This window comes from Danio aesculapii, chromosome 6 (genome assembly GCF_903798145.1).
Source record: "Danio aesculapii chromosome 6, fDanAes4.1, whole genome shotgun sequence".
NCBI lineage: Eukaryota > Metazoa > Chordata > Actinopteri > Cypriniformes > Danionidae > Danio > Danio aesculapii.
Genome location: NC_079440.1, coordinates 58,515,249 through 58,531,085, shown reverse-complemented (window position 1 = coordinate 58,531,085; position 15,837 = coordinate 58,515,249). Strand labels below are relative to the sequence as shown.

General features: G+C 34.9%; 1 protein-coding gene across 1 annotated transcript in view; it reads right to left on the bottom strand.

The window, feature by feature from the left end:
- Positions 1 to 15,346, bottom strand: part of rtf2 (replication termination factor 2) — a 91,586-nt gene extending 76,240 nt beyond the window's left edge. The window contains exons 1-3 of the mRNA XM_056460624.1: positions 15,184 to 15,346; positions 11,962 to 12,056; positions 9,301 to 9,394 (exon numbers count right to left, since the gene is read on the bottom strand). Coding sequence (XP_056316599.1) covers positions 9,301 to 9,394; positions 11,962 to 12,056; positions 15,184 to 15,252 — 258 coding nt within the window. The 5' untranslated portion in view covers positions 15,253 to 15,346. The remainder of the gene's footprint in view (positions 1 to 9,300; positions 9,395 to 11,961; positions 12,057 to 15,183) is intronic.
- Between the last annotated feature and the right edge of the window lie 491 nt (positions 15,347 to 15,837).

The window sequence follows — 15,837 nt, the reverse complement described above, 5'->3', positions numbered from 1 at the left end:
ATTCATTATAATTAAAACCACAATCAGAAAATATAGAAATTCAAATGATAAAAATAAATTATATTAAAATAACTTCATATTTCATATACTTCAAATTTATCTGCTAAGATCTGACTACACTCAAAAAAATTTTTTTTTAAACTTGTTCAAACTAATAATTTAAAATAAGCTGAAACAACACAATTCTTGAGATTTCATTGAGACAACTTAATTCTTTTATGTTCAATCAACATAAACCTTTTAAAAGTGTTAAGTTAACTTAATCGATTTATGTTGGGACAACATGAATGAATTATGTGGAACCCTGCATTTTTTGCAGTGTACATAAACCAACAATCACATACAAAACTATAAAATGTGAAAACAATCAAAATACCTGAAAGACTTTTTAAGAACCTTTTTATCCAAGTAAAGAATACTTTATAAAAGTTTGAAAGAAATGCAACACCAATATGTCCTGTAAATGTACACTTAGAGACAACGAGTTGCACATAATGAGCAACAAAAACTTTCAAATTATAAATCATAAGAATATAAATATATATTATTATATATAATATAATATAATATAATATAATATAATATAATATAATATAATATAATATAATATAATATAATATAAAAATATATTTTTATTTAAAAAAATAATCAAATTTCTATTACTTAATTCATTTAACCCCTTTACCCTTTAATTTTGCACTTTAAGAGTAGAATTTAGAAATATATTGGTTCTTCTTTAGAAATGTATTGGTTCTTCTCATGGAGCAGCACTGTGGCTGAGTGTTTAGCACTGTCGCCTCAGGGCAAAAAGGTCATTGGTTAGAGTTTGACATTTCTCCGTGTTTGCATGGGTGAATTAAATAAACTAAATTGGCCGTAGTGTAAGAGTGTGTGTGTGTGTGTGTGTGTGTGTGTGTGTTTGTGTGTGAGAGAGAGAATGAGTGTGTATGGGTGGTTCCCAGTACTGGGTTGTGGTCGGAAGGGCATCCGCTGCGTAAAACATGTGTCGGAATAGTTGGTGGTTCATTCCACTGTGGCGGCCTCTGAAATAGAGACTAAGCCAAAGGAAAATTAATGAATGGGTGGTGGTTCTCACGCAGTGATTAAGAGGAGTATTTTTGTTTTGCTAATTTGAGAGGCCAGACTTGATGAAATAGTTGTTTTGATAATAATCCAGATTTAATAAGATAGTTTTCCATTAAACTGATCAAAATGCTTACATTTTTGTTTAAATTGAAAATAAATACTTACCAATGGGACTGCTTCAAATGTAAAAGTAATTTACATACTTATTGCGACATATTTCTAATAGTTTTAAGCATAAACTCCCAAAATGTTGCTAAAACATATTTAAAAAATATTATAAAAAAAAATTAATAAAAAAAAAAAAAAAAAAAAAAAAAAAAAAAATCGACAATGTCTTAATTTATCTTGATTTAATCTCTTAGCATTTCTGAATTCCTAGCTTGAAGTATCATGGGTAGAAAACAAACATTTATTGCAATTCATGCAACATTTAAAGCCATGACTATAAATACAAGCATTTCTGCTCTGATTTAAGACCATTTTAAAGCCTTCGAATGTGGAACGTCAAATCAAGACTTTATAAGATTTTTCAAAAACCCTATTTGGCGGCACGGTGGGAGAAGGGTTATCACCGTCACCTCATTGCAAGTAGGTCGCTGGTTCGAGCCACGGCTGGGCCAGTTGGTGTTTCTATGTGGAGTTTGCATGCTCTCCCCATGTTGGCGTGGGTTTCCTCTGGGTGCTCCGGTTTCCCCCACAGTCCAAACACATGCGCCATAGGTGAATAATTGAATAAACTCAATTGCCCTAGTGTATGAGTGTGTGTGAATGTGAAAGTGTAAGGATGTTTCTCATTATTGGGTTGCAGCTGGAGAGGCATCCGCTGCGTAAAACATATGCTGGATGGAACATCATGTGGAGGCATATCACTTGAGGAAAAGCTTATTTCTCACTGTCATTTAGATGAGGGGTTCTCGACCATCTTCACTTCGGGGCCCACCTTCTCCAAATTTTTTTTAAAGGCCCACGTCTGACATTATTTCTTAAACTGATTGTCTAGAGAAAATGCTTATTTTAAATCTTAATTTATTAGCAAAGCATTTCTTTTGCTTATACTATTATTATCTTATTTTAAAATATATATTTTGGACATTATTGGAGTTCGCTGACAGTTCACTCACTAAAACACCACTGCTAGATTCTCCTGTATAGGCGCACATGTGTTGTAAAACACTAATTTGGACAACTATGCTGATTTTTTTTTTTTTAAACTTTTGTTTTTGATTCGTTTTAACATAACGGAACAAACAGATCACCAGAGGCATCACATACAACTATTACATTCTTCTTATACAGTTGTTTTATAGTACAGGTTACTCTCCCATTAGCCCCCCACCCCAACCCGCCCGTAAAAGGTACTGTATTATAAGCATAAACACCAACATAGTTTCCTTCAAGTCCATATGATTCAGTCTTTTACAGTCTGTAATGTGCGGTCCAAACAAAATATTTTACATATACAATATACATATATATGTACATATATATAAAAAAAAAATTATAAGTAATAATAAAAATAAAAAATATAAATAAATATAAATACGGAGAGGAGGGGGGGGGGGGTTCGCACTCATTGCAAAGCATTTCCTAGCAAATTATATATTTCCTGTATTCTTATATATAAACCATTTTGACCAATTTTTATAACATTTATCCATGTTTAGTCTTAAAGAAAAGGTGAGTTTCTCCATTTCAAACATATTATCTACAATTGTTATCCACTCATCCTTTGTTGGTGGAATCTCTTCCAACCATTTCTTGGTTATTGCTTTTTTACTAGCAACTAATAGTATTTTGAGAAGGTATTTGTCTTGTGCATTAAAATCGGTTTGTATGTTTCCTAAATATATAGTACCAAAGCTATGATCAATCTCAAAACCCAGTATTGATTCAATTTCAGTGACCACCATTAACCAATAAGATTGGATAGCTGGGCAATTCCAGAATATATGATAATAATCAGCCATAAAATTGTACATCGTCTCCAGCAACGTGCAGATCTAAGTTACCATTCTGTGAGTATTTCCTTTTTGGAGTAATAAAGAATCTAATCATATTTTTTCCATGAGAATTCTCTCCATTGACCAGAACTGGAGGTAGTATGTTGTGTTTTACAAATATTTGTCCAATCTTCTTCTGACAGAAATATGTTCGCCTCCTTCTCCCATTTCTCTTTAACATATAAGGTAGAGAGAGACTTGGCAGACTGTATGCATGCATATATTCTTGATACTAGTTTCTAATGAGTACTACCTTTATATGCAGCAACAAAAATGTTAATGAGACTCAGGTCACTTCCCTCCTTATTTTTAATGTTTTTATTAAAGTGAGTTCTAAGCTGTAAATATCTATAGAAATCTTGTTTCTCTAAGTTATATGTATCAATTAAACTTTGAAAGCTATCTAAATCTGTCTTAGATGAGATTGTACAGTATGAAGTAATGCCGTTCCAAATCCATTGTTTAAACCGTGCGTCCATCTGAGAGGGTTTAAAGTCTCTATCATATGCCACCCATCTTAACAGCTGTGCATGTCTCTCCAACTTTAGGGTTTTGCACTCTTTAAACCAAATATTAAGAGGAACCAATGTCCAAGTGCTTAATTGTTGGAGTGCATAGTCAAAGTCATTTTGTCCCCTAATAACAAGGAAGGGGAAAGTCCAACTGATTAAATTCTATTTCTTTCCATTTTGCATCATAATCATCTATACACCAGCTGACTAGGTTTTTTAGTTGTGCTGCTTTATAATAGTCCTCCAAACACGGAAGAGACAATCCTCCCCTTTCCTTTGTTAATTGTAGTGTTTTAAGTCTCACTCTGGGTTTCAGATTTTTCCATATAAATCTCGAAATCATTTGATTCCAGTCATTAAATTGTTTTTTTGGTATTTCTATAGGTAGAGATTGGAAAAGAAACAGCAGTCGCGGCAGAACATTCATCTTTATAATTTCTATTCGGTTATATAAACTTAAAGGTAGGGGTGTCCAACTATCCAGGTCTGCTCTTATCTCCTTTGTCATAGGGCCATAGTTAGTTGTATACATTTTAGTCAAATTTTTAGGTATAGTAATCCCTAGATATTTAATATTCTTTGTTTTCCACTTAAAATTATATTTATTACGTATGTTTTCCTGTGGTAAATAATTAAAAGAAAGGCATTGAGTTTTGTGTAAATTTAGTTTATATCCCGAATACCAACCAAATTGTTCAAGGCAAGACATAAGTTTAGGTAAACTAGAATCTGGGTCGGAGATAGTTACAAGGACGTCGTCCGCATACAGACATATTTTATGTTCTGTTTTTTCCATTGGAATGCCTAAAATTTCCGTATGTTCTCTGATAGCCTGAGCTAATGGCTCTATGAATAGACCAAAAAGTGTGGGACTTAAGGGGCATCCCTGACGACATCCCCGCTCCAGTGTAATTGAGCTGTAGACATTACCATTTATTTTAATCTGGGCTGTTGGTAAATGATATAATGGTTTAAGACTTCCGATAACTTCTTTATTAAAGCCAAAGCGTTCCAGTACCAGGTACAAATATTCCCATCGCACCGAATCGAAAGCTTTTTCAGCATCAAGGCTAATTGCCAAAGATTTGTAATTATTCTTACTCATGTTCTCAAGTAAAAATAAAGCACGTCTTACATTATCGTGTGTCTGCCTATTTTTAACAAATCCTGTTTGGTCAGTATCAATTAGTTCAGGAACTATATTCTCTAATCTTTTTGCTATTATTGATGCGTATATTCTGTAATCTATATTTAAAACTGAAATAGGTCTGTATGAGCCGCATTCTGTCCTATCTTTTCCAGCCTTTGGTATTACGGATATAATAGCTTGTTTCCAGGACACTGGAGTTCCCCCTCCCCTAAGAATATGGTTAAAACATTTAGAAGCATGGGTTTCAGAAATTCCTTAAAGGTTTTATACCACTCTGCTGGGTATCCATCCCCTCCCGGTACTTTGTTTGTTTTTAAGTTTGATATTGCATTATTAATTTCTGTTTCTGTAATTTCTTGTGTTAACGATTTGTTTTGTTTCACTCCTACTGATGGTAATCTAGAGATTCCAAAAAACTTTTATAATTGAGGGGTCTGCTGCTTCTGGCTGACAGTATAGTTTCTTATAATAATTTTCAAAAGATTGTGATATTTCTTCTGGTTTGTAACACATTACATTGGTTCAGGATCCTTGATTTAAAAAATTGACCTTTCTGTTTGTTGTTTACGAAGTCTCCAAGCTAACATTCTTTTAGCTCTGGGACCGCTCTCATAATAGTTCGGTTAACATATTTGAGTTTAATCTCCACTTGTTTGTCAAGAATCTTAATTTACTTGTTGTTTTATTATTTTATTTCATCTAGTAATTCAGGTTTCTTTAATTCAATATGTTTCTGTTCCAGTATCTTTATTTATTTGTTAAGACATTCATTAACATCTGTTTTTCTTTTTTTTTTCCTTGATGCCCACTTATGAGCTTTCCTCTCAGCACTGCTTTGGCTGCGTCCCATATAACACATGGTGACATATCCTCATTATTATTAAACTCAATGTAGTTCTTAATTTCTTTTTAATGTATTCTTTACATTGGTGATCATTCAGAAAAACTAGTATTTAATCTCCAAATAGTGTTTTTGGGTTGAACATCAAGATGGAGTCTCAAATACAGTCCCGCATGATCAGAACATCTTTAACTCCTATTTCACAATCTATAATTCTGTGCCTCTCTGAGTGACACATAAAAAAATAGTCAACCCTAGAGTAAACCTTGTGAGGATGGGAGAAGAAAGTGAACTGTCTACTAGATGGGTGGAGTTCCCTCCATATATCACACAGGCCTGCGGCCTTTAGCATCCTCTTAACAAACAGTGATTCAGAATTTGTCTTCTTTGTTGGATTTGAAGAGTCAAGGGTAGGATGCAACTGTACGTTCCAGTCCCCCCCACAAATTAGAGTACCCAAACTTCTGAATTTATTAGGTCAAATATTTTCTTAATTAATATTTATCCTGTCCTGGTGGTCTGTAAATGTTAAACAATGTTACTTCTCTCGAATCGAGTATCCCTTTCACCAGAATGTAACGCCCTTCTTTGTCAGCAATTTGGTTGGTAGCCTGGAAGGTCACATTATTTGATATCAATATTGCAACTCCTCTAGCATGTCCCTTATTATATGATGAGTAAAATGTGTTTCTAAATCCTAACCTCTTTAATTTTTCATGTTCAGATTGTATCATATGAGTTTCCTGCCAAAAAATTATATGTTGGTTCTCTCTTTTCATCTTCGCTATGAGTTTACTTCTCTTGATGGGATTTTGTAACCCGTTAACATTAAGTGATATTATTCTATGTTCTTGGTGCGACATGTGTCATCATGTACATTATCATACTGTAAGCCCTGGATGATCGTTACATTATAACAGTTAACACAGAACAGGAAAAAAAAATAAATAAAATAAAATATAAAAATAACAGTAACTTCCATAATCAAAGTTTCTTCCAAAGTAACTTCTGTTTGGAAAGGAAAGTCTCCGGTTAACGAAGGGCCTACCCAGTGCAAACCGATATTATAAATCAGTGCACTTAGTGGAACTAGTTCTTCCCAGAACTCCCAGACAATTTTTTTTTTATTTCCCCATTTATAAATCTATTAGGCTAGAACTTAAATCAAAATTATTTTTTACATTTTTTACAACTCAAATCGTATAAATGTTTAGAGCTTTTAAATGAATATTGTCCTTATTATAACATTTTGGTAGTTTTAATAGTAGGTGTAACAATTATTATTAACTAATTTTACCCTGAGAGAAAGTCATTCAGTATCTCCAATGTCTCGGCGGAAATCCTGGAGCCTTTTCCGCGTTTTCTCCAGATGTGTCTCTCTGCCGCGCCGTTGCTTTGCACCCGCTGTCTCCCAGGAGGTTTTACTCAGCTTCTCCATGGATGCCGATGGGGAGGTGTGATCCTCTCTGATGTTAGCAGTAGTCACTCCTTTCTTTTGCAGATCCTCTATAGCTTCCGTTACGCTGTTATAAACAACTGGACCATCTTTAAAAATACACGAAGTTTAGCCGGAGGTGGTGTCTGAAAAACGGAGACCCTTTTCTTTGAGAAGTTTCCTTATTGGAGCGAATGCCCTCCTCATCTTCTGGGTTTCCGCGGGGTAATCTTGGTCAAAGTACACTCGTTTACCATTCAAGTGAACTTCCTTTTTTCTCCAAGCCGAACGAAGCACCAATTCTTTGGTTTTATATTCTAGAAAGTAAATCACAATAGATCGGGGAGAAGCATTCGGCGGCGGCTTGAGGCCGAGCGCCCTGTGACAACGCTGTATCCCAATTCGGTATCGGAGAGGGATAATTCCGTCTTGATGAAACATTCAATAAACTCCTGTATGTTGTTCCCTTCAGCCTCCTCCGGGATTCCGTATAAACGTATATTGTTTCGCCGGGATCTTGCTTCGATATCCGTCAGTTTAGTCTGCATTTTCTGTTGGATTTCAAGGGTTTGACATAGCACTTCTTTAGCTCCGGTGCTCCAGTCCTCTAAATTCGCCACTCTCTGTTCGGCCTCCTCCAATCTACTCATCGCGTCCTTCAGATCTGTGGCGATTTCATCCAGTTTAAGGTTGATATCCGCTCTGAAGTTTGGTCAAGTCAGTTTTCATTTCTGTAAGAAGCGTCTCGTGAAAGTTGTTTAACTCCGTCTTCACATCCGATCGGATAGCTTTAATTTCAGCGTATATAGCACCGATACACGCTTGAGAGGAATCTTCGGCCTCGTGATATATACGCGAATACCCGTGCACACACACGAGGAGACACACACACACACAGGGCCGGCGCGTCCATAAAGGAGCGGCTGAATTGAGAGGGCGCGGCGCGGTTATATCCGCGAATACCCGTGCGTTACACACACGAGGAGACACACACACAGACACATTACTCCTACCCGAGGACACGACACACACGCCTAGAGCGCTAGTTCAGCTTGCTGGGTGCAATTTAGACACCTCACCTCGAACCTGAGCTGAAATATTTTGAAACTTGACCGTTGCATGCGTGTAAACAGCTGACGATCCGTAATCAAAGCGGCACGCGTCGCGTTGTCAACGTGGCTTTACACGCGATATGAGAATATAAAGAGTTAACCTGATACAGCACACGCGGTTACAAGTAACAAAACACAACTAAATACATAATTTGCAAGATAGAGTAAACGAAGCAATAATTTTAATCGCACGTACTTACACTTGTGAAATGGGGGTAGAAACTGATTCATGATCCACTGATCCATGTTCAGACAGTCTTTACTGATCCTTCCTTTAACAAACTGAAGAAGTCTTCTTTGAAAGCATATAGTTTTCAGAAGCACTCAGAACTGCTCAAGGCTGGGCTATATTGCTGATGTTTCATCTTTGATTAGACTGTCCATAATATCCATCTGCACAGCGTGACTTCATTCGACCGGTGTCTGTCTGTGTGTGTGTGTGTGAGTCTTTTTTTTATGTTAGTGGGGGGGGCCGCAGGTTTCAAATCTCCCGGGTTTGCGCGCCCAACTACTTGTGTTTCGTAGCTGCGTCATCGCGAAACACCTAATGACTCGTTATCAAGACGACTCGTTTGAAGCACTATGAGTCGACTCTTTTATAGATGAATCAATAGTTTTAAACACTGTACACTTACAGATTTAAGCCTTAGCTGGATATTTCACTTCACTTAGAGCTGTGTGACACACTACATGGAAGGGCATTTTCAAAAACCCATAATATGGGCTCTTTAAAGAGTTCACACAAAGAGAGCTAGCATAGTTTGTGAATCAATGGAGATGTGCGGCTCTGATACGAGTCGCAGACATGAGGCATGCGTGAACTGGTTATAACTCTAATCATTATTACCTTTACATTTGCGTGACTGTTTGCTTTATACAGCATGTAGTCCTAGTTGACGTGCTGCGATTGGAAGTGTAGCCACAGTTAGGTTTGTATTTTACAGTGAGGCTCTTTTTGCACCGAGTCCAAAGTAATCAATAACAGAAAACGGGAAATGCCATTACACCAATCCTTTTTATATTTAACATATTTAATAATGAAATCAGATAATTAAAGTACAATAATTAAGTTCTTGCGGTCCACCTGAGGCCCACTAGTGGGCCGTGGCCCACCGGGTGAGAATCCCTCATTTAGATAATGACAGTTTGTAAGCATTTACTGACCTTGAGGCTACGAATGTGAGCCACAACCTCTGTGTTCGGCCTCTCCGCTGATTTATCCAACAAGTACTCAATGATGGCATCTTTATTATACAGTCTGGGGAAAGAAAAAGAATTTTTTTAAAGCAATTGCCTACAATAAAAACATTTTTTAAATATATGTTTACTATAATGTCCTATAAATTAAATAATGAAGTATTATTACAGGCTTTTTGCATTCTGCACTTACTGAGGTGTCATAAGTAAATCCACAGAATGGATTTAAATATGGTAAATTATGCCAACCAGAGCTGAGAGTTCTGCATTCTTATTGGTCAATCATTTAAACAAAATATTCAAATTCTATTGAAACCTGTGGAGCTTTCCGTGAGGATGCATCCATGGCTTCAGCTGTGGTTACGCGGATCTTATTTCAGATACCACAGTTAAACAATGGTTGGTTATGCAGGAACAATAGCATGTGATTATAAAAGAGCTTAGGTAAGGTATTAAGCCATTATCATTTGAAATAAACCCCAAACAGGTGATCAGACAGGCCAGGGTGTGAAGTAAAGGTCTTGTTTCAGCCTAAAGGCTTTTAATTTGTGATAATGACCATGTGATCACGTCGTGGGTCAGAGATGAGAAAGGCCATTTTGTTTTCATAACTAAATAAATTCAAAAACGATTTTCAATTTATGCACATAAAACACGTTAACAGCAAGTACAATACCAGGTTTAATGTGAAAATAAATTGTCAGAATAGGAATGTTTCAAACTGTTTCGAGCTAAATTGACATTCAATGTAATATGCCATACATTGAGGATTATTTAATTAAAATACCAAGTTAAAACATTTTTTAGGTTTCTTAGTAAACACAAATAGGTGTTCACTTCTGTAAAAAATAAGTTTTAAATAACTAAATAACCAAAGAGTACATTTCGTCACCTTAGAATTATAAGGTTCTATCTGACATTTTTTTCAAAATTGAGTTATTGACATATTCTTAGTAAAAGACAATTTATTTACATCGTGTTGTTTTTTTAATAAGTTGTTTACATTTTACAACTTTTTACTTAAAAAAAAAAAAAAAAAGATTTTATCTAAAAAGTCGAACTCTAGCTTGGCTCTATAAGGTTCTTTCTGTGCACCAATCAGCATTTTGAATGCATGCATAAGGACCAATTAGGATCAGCTTTTTTGTCATTCCGCCGGACTGCTTCGTTGACAGCGGGAAAGACCATAAAGAAAATCAGAGTCAACTAAATAATGCCGCACCACACAAAATTGAGAAAAAACATGAAACTGAAAAGATGCGTGTAAATGTAATGATTTAAAAGCATTTTTGGACATTGAGATAAAATGTTAAAATTTACATTGTTGGAAAAAAACATTATTAAAATATGTAACATATTAAATGTGAAAATTAAATATTTTCATTTGAGTATACAGTATATAGTCAGTGAAACTCGATTGCTCATTGTCCGTTTTGTTTTAAAATCTTTAAATTTAATCTTTAAAATCAAGCCCTGAAGGGCAAATACTTAATTCATGGGGTCTTATTTACCACAATAAACATTACCATATTAATTACACAAAATTAACATCTGCACTAGAAAAAATATTTAGCACAGCCTTGTATTCCTAAATTGAACAAGAAATAATTCATCCTAAGAAATAATTCATAATTCATCCTAAAGCATTAAATAAATGTTATAGAAAGCAAAAATTTAACTCTCAAACATCAACGTATTGTTACAACACCAAATTTATTTTTCTAAATTAAATTAATAAGCAAACTGATTGTACTTGTTGAAAAGTAATGCTTCAATTAATGATCTGCGAGACAGAACCTTATAATTCCAAGTAAAAAATTACTTTTCAGAATTAGAAGCTTCTATCTGCATTTAGGCATGGGCCAGCATAAGATTCTGATGGTATGATAACTTTGGATAAAATATCACAGTTTCACTGTATCACGGTATTGTGATTACTGCTCTAAAATATATTCTTTTTAAATATAAAATGTAAACTAAACTAAAACTTTTTCCCCTTTGAACATAATATATTTTATTTTTTGAAAGATTTATGATATTTTGGAGCAGTGAACAGGTCAGGCTACATAACTCAATAAACCATAGATTTGTTCTTTATTTGTTTCAAAAACACAGCTTTCTTTACAATTTAAAATGTCATCTTTTTACTGCTGGAGATACTGTTGTCCTAAAAAACAAAAAAGTTAATTAAAAATCTTACACATACCTTAGGAACGGTATTACAGAAAATGTTGGCGGTTTTAAAACCTTTTCCAAACCGCGATATACCTTGAAAATGGTTATCGTCCTATGCCTATCTGTCCTATGCCTATGCCCTGTTTTTTTTTACCCCAATTTGCAAATTTAAGAGAATTTTGAACATTTACAATTAGAGTACAATATGAAGTTTGTTAAAGATCACTTAATGTAACACAACCAAAAGATATTCTGATATCAGAGTAGTCATTATTCAGTAGTCAACCTGTGACATCATGTGAAATAATTCCATTTTTTCAGTCAGTGTAAGGCCCAAGAACACCACTGACATTTTTTAGAATAGTTTGCAAATACACGTGACTACATGAAGTGATATAGCTCACAGTTTGGCATATTTAAAGTATGTAATTATTATAATATATAAATAGTTACCTGCCCAGCTCACAGGCAACTATGGGCCGCTTCAGCTTCTCCTGACTCAAAGCACAGTATTTCCATTTGGCAGCCAGCTCTGCATTTTTATCAACCTGTAAAAAAAACAAGTTGGTATTTATTAACCATAACACTACCAAATATTACAAATGTATGATTTATAATAGCTCTCAATAAGATATACTAATATTTAAGATGGAAAATGATAAAGAAATATTATGTTAAACAAATAACATTGGTGCAGATTCAAAGATGAAATTCAGTAAATATAGATATTTATATTCAAATGGAGTATTCATTAGGTTAGGGCTATTCAATTGGTGGCCCGCGGGCCACATGCGGCCCAGAATTAACCTCCGAGCGTCCCAGCCCGTGGTTCCGCCCATAGATAATAAATTAATATATTTTATTCATTAATTGTTATTTAATATAATTTAATATATTATATTAATATAAATATAAAGTATTTATTATGTCTATGGTCCCGCCAAAAACCTAAGTAAATTACGTAGCCTGCAACATGCAAACAATGCAGAGCACGCCCGATTGGAAGAGGTGTGCCTGAGCACAATTCACTTGGGCTCAGGCGCGGTACATTTGTAGGGTGCAAAGCGTACCTGAGCCCGAAACTGAAGACGAGACGTGACTTTTAAGGGCCTGTTTTATATGAATTTATAAATCATTCTTACTGTTTAATAACGCAAACTGTCGTAGATTATTAAAGATGCAAACCCCTGACTGCACCACAGCTGCACCTTTAGCAAACCTCCTAATTCCAACAGTATGAGGATTTTATGATTATTTATGAGCGTCAAAAGTGGCGGATCTGTTCGGCGAAACATTTGACTGCATGTCACTAAACCACTAAAATGATATAACGATGTAAAGAAATCTCGACTGTGCTGAGCGAGAGCGCTTCTTAAACTGAACAGCGCATCATCGATGATGTAAGTGTGCTTTTAAAGTTGGTTTTAAAATTTGTCCATATGAGCTGCTTTGCCGCTAAAAGGACTGACCCAGCCAACCTTCTTGGTTTGACAATCTGGCCCAACTAAATTTGTAATTGAATAGCCCTGCATTAGGTTATCAATATATTTGATGACATAGTTTCACAAACAGGGCTTCGTCAGGACTAGGCCTTAGTTAAATTATGGTGTTTAAGTCACTTTTATAAAATGACTTTAAAATATAACACATTAATGACACTGAAATATTTTAAGATATCTAAATGACAAGTTATTTTCAGGGGCAACAAGGTGGCTCAGTGGTTAACACTTTTGCCTCACAGCAAGAAGGTTGCTGGTTCGAGTCCCGGCTGGATTAGTTGGCATTTCTGTGTGGAGTTTGTATGTTCTCCCCATGTTGGTGTGGGTTTCCTCTGGATGCTCCAGTTTCCCCCACAGTCCAAACACATGCGCTATAGGGGAATTAAATAAACGAAATTGGCCGCAGTGTATGAGTGTGAATGTGTGTGTATGGATGTTTCCCAGTACTGGGTTGCAGCTGGAAGGGCATCAGCTGCGTAAAACATATGCTGGATAAGTTAGCGGTTCATTCCGCTGTGGTGACCCATGATAAATAAGGAACCAAGCTGAAAGGAAATAAATTAAGTTATTTTCAGTTGAGACACCTCAAACATCCACTATAAGTCTAGCCTGGAGAAGAGCTGGAAGGAAGTGTTTAAAGTACATTAAACACTTTTTATATAAACACACACAAATTTAAACAATAAAAAAATATTATATTAAAAGAACATTATATGTGCAATATTTTTATTTGGTTTAACTTGATCTACTAAGATCTAACTGACATAAACCATCAAAATCCCCCCAAAAATATAAAAACTAATTAAAAATGCAACTCAAGTGATGTCTAAACACATGCAACCAGGATTCTACAGATTCAAGCAAGTATACTATATAAACATCATATTTTATTTCTGTGAATCTTATTATGTGCAATTTCAGCGTTATGGATGTGACATTTGCAGTAAAAACTCAAAACATAAATTCACATAGAAACTTTATGTTAACGTTATATTGAAACATCTGTTTATCAGAACAACTGATCACAGAGTTAAGGGACCAGAAAAATACCATTTTGTAAACGTGTTGTACTTCAAATGAGGAAAATAAACATGAGTTATGGATGTGACCAAAAAAAAAATGTTTTGAGTTTGCAGTATACAACATACTTTGTGTGAATTATACTGTACAACCTAAAAGAAATAATGCTAATCAAAAGTGTAAAAGATGGGTCTCTATATAAAAAAATGATGAAATGAGAAAAAAAAAAACTGTCCTTATGGATGTGACATCTCTTGTTATGGATGGGACCAATGTGAAATTGCCACTTGTGTGACTTTGGTAAATCAATTATAATAGTTTTAGATATAGATAGATAATAGATAATTGTTTTAGCATTTCTAAAGTACTGTAAAATTATTGCTTGCCCAAAAAAAAAACCTTTCCAAGAAACCTTTCTAGTGAAAACCAATTTTTTTTTCATGACAAGTTTGACATTTGCATGGAATTGCTCATATCCATTAATCCAGTGTTTCCCAACCCTGTTCCTGAAGGCACACCAACAGTACACATTTTCAACCTCTCCCTAATTAAACACACCTGAATCAACTTATCATAACATCAGAAGAGACTCCAACACCTGAAGTTAATGGGTCAGATAAGGGAGACATCCAAAATATGTACTGTTGGTGTTCCTCCAGGAACAGGGTTGGGAAACACTGCATTAATCATTATAATTAAACTGTTTATGAAATGGCAAATAAATATAATCGTAACATTAATCATTATAACAGTGCATTTACTTCATGGTGCTATAGGAAATAGCATGGTTCTCAAAAGTAAAATTGATAATACTGGGGTATTCTAAGATATGTTAAGACGTTAATAGATTTTCACTTTAACTTGAAAATGTACATCACTTGTAACTTGTAACGTTAAATTCTACGGAGTACAAGAGATTATTGATCCCGAATCGTGAATTTAAGTACAATGGTACTTGATCTTAATGGTAGCGTCTCTTGGCATACACATATCTAACGTTACCAAAAAAAAGATAAGTCAGTCATCGATTAATTCAACTCAACAGCAGCTTAAGAAAATAAAAACGTTACATACAAATCACGAGTGCTACTATGCTACATGCTAAATTATTGATGATTAGCATCAAATAAACAAACGTTTGACTCGTATTCTTTACCTTTTCGACCTTTTTCGGTCCCTTGACTAGTTCGTGTCTTTTAGGAATGGTTCCTCCGTCGCATCCCATGCTGGAAAATAAGATTTAAGCGGTTTTACTGACAGAACTGACTGACGGCTGATGCTAAAGGGAAAAAGTGTAAACAACCGAGGAGATTCGGTGAAGAGCGTCAGCGGTGAGTTCAAGTTATTTTTTTCTGATACTGCCGCTTAGTGAGCGCTTTAAATATTACACTGTAGAACGATACATAAATAAACACACAAACCACAAGATGGCGGTCGTGTTTTGTTTTTACGCGGCGAGCTCAACACTTTTGGCGGGGATTCTTATGATGCAAGTGATGATTGGTCTTTATAAACAGCTAAATTACTATAATTAGAGTTTAAGAACAAATACTATGGCATTTTTGATGACAGTCTTATTCAATGCAACGATATTGGGATAAAACAAATGGGCGCTTAAAAACAATACACGGTTAATTAGACTAATAAAGGTAGTTGTGTATGTTGGGTAAGGGTTTTGTGGGTATAGAATTCTGTTTTTCTGAAAAAACAAATAAATAATGATGACTTTCATCAATTTGAGCATGATTCACAGAAAATATTAATTGAAATGTCATACACCAAAGACTTGAGTATACATCAATACAAGGAC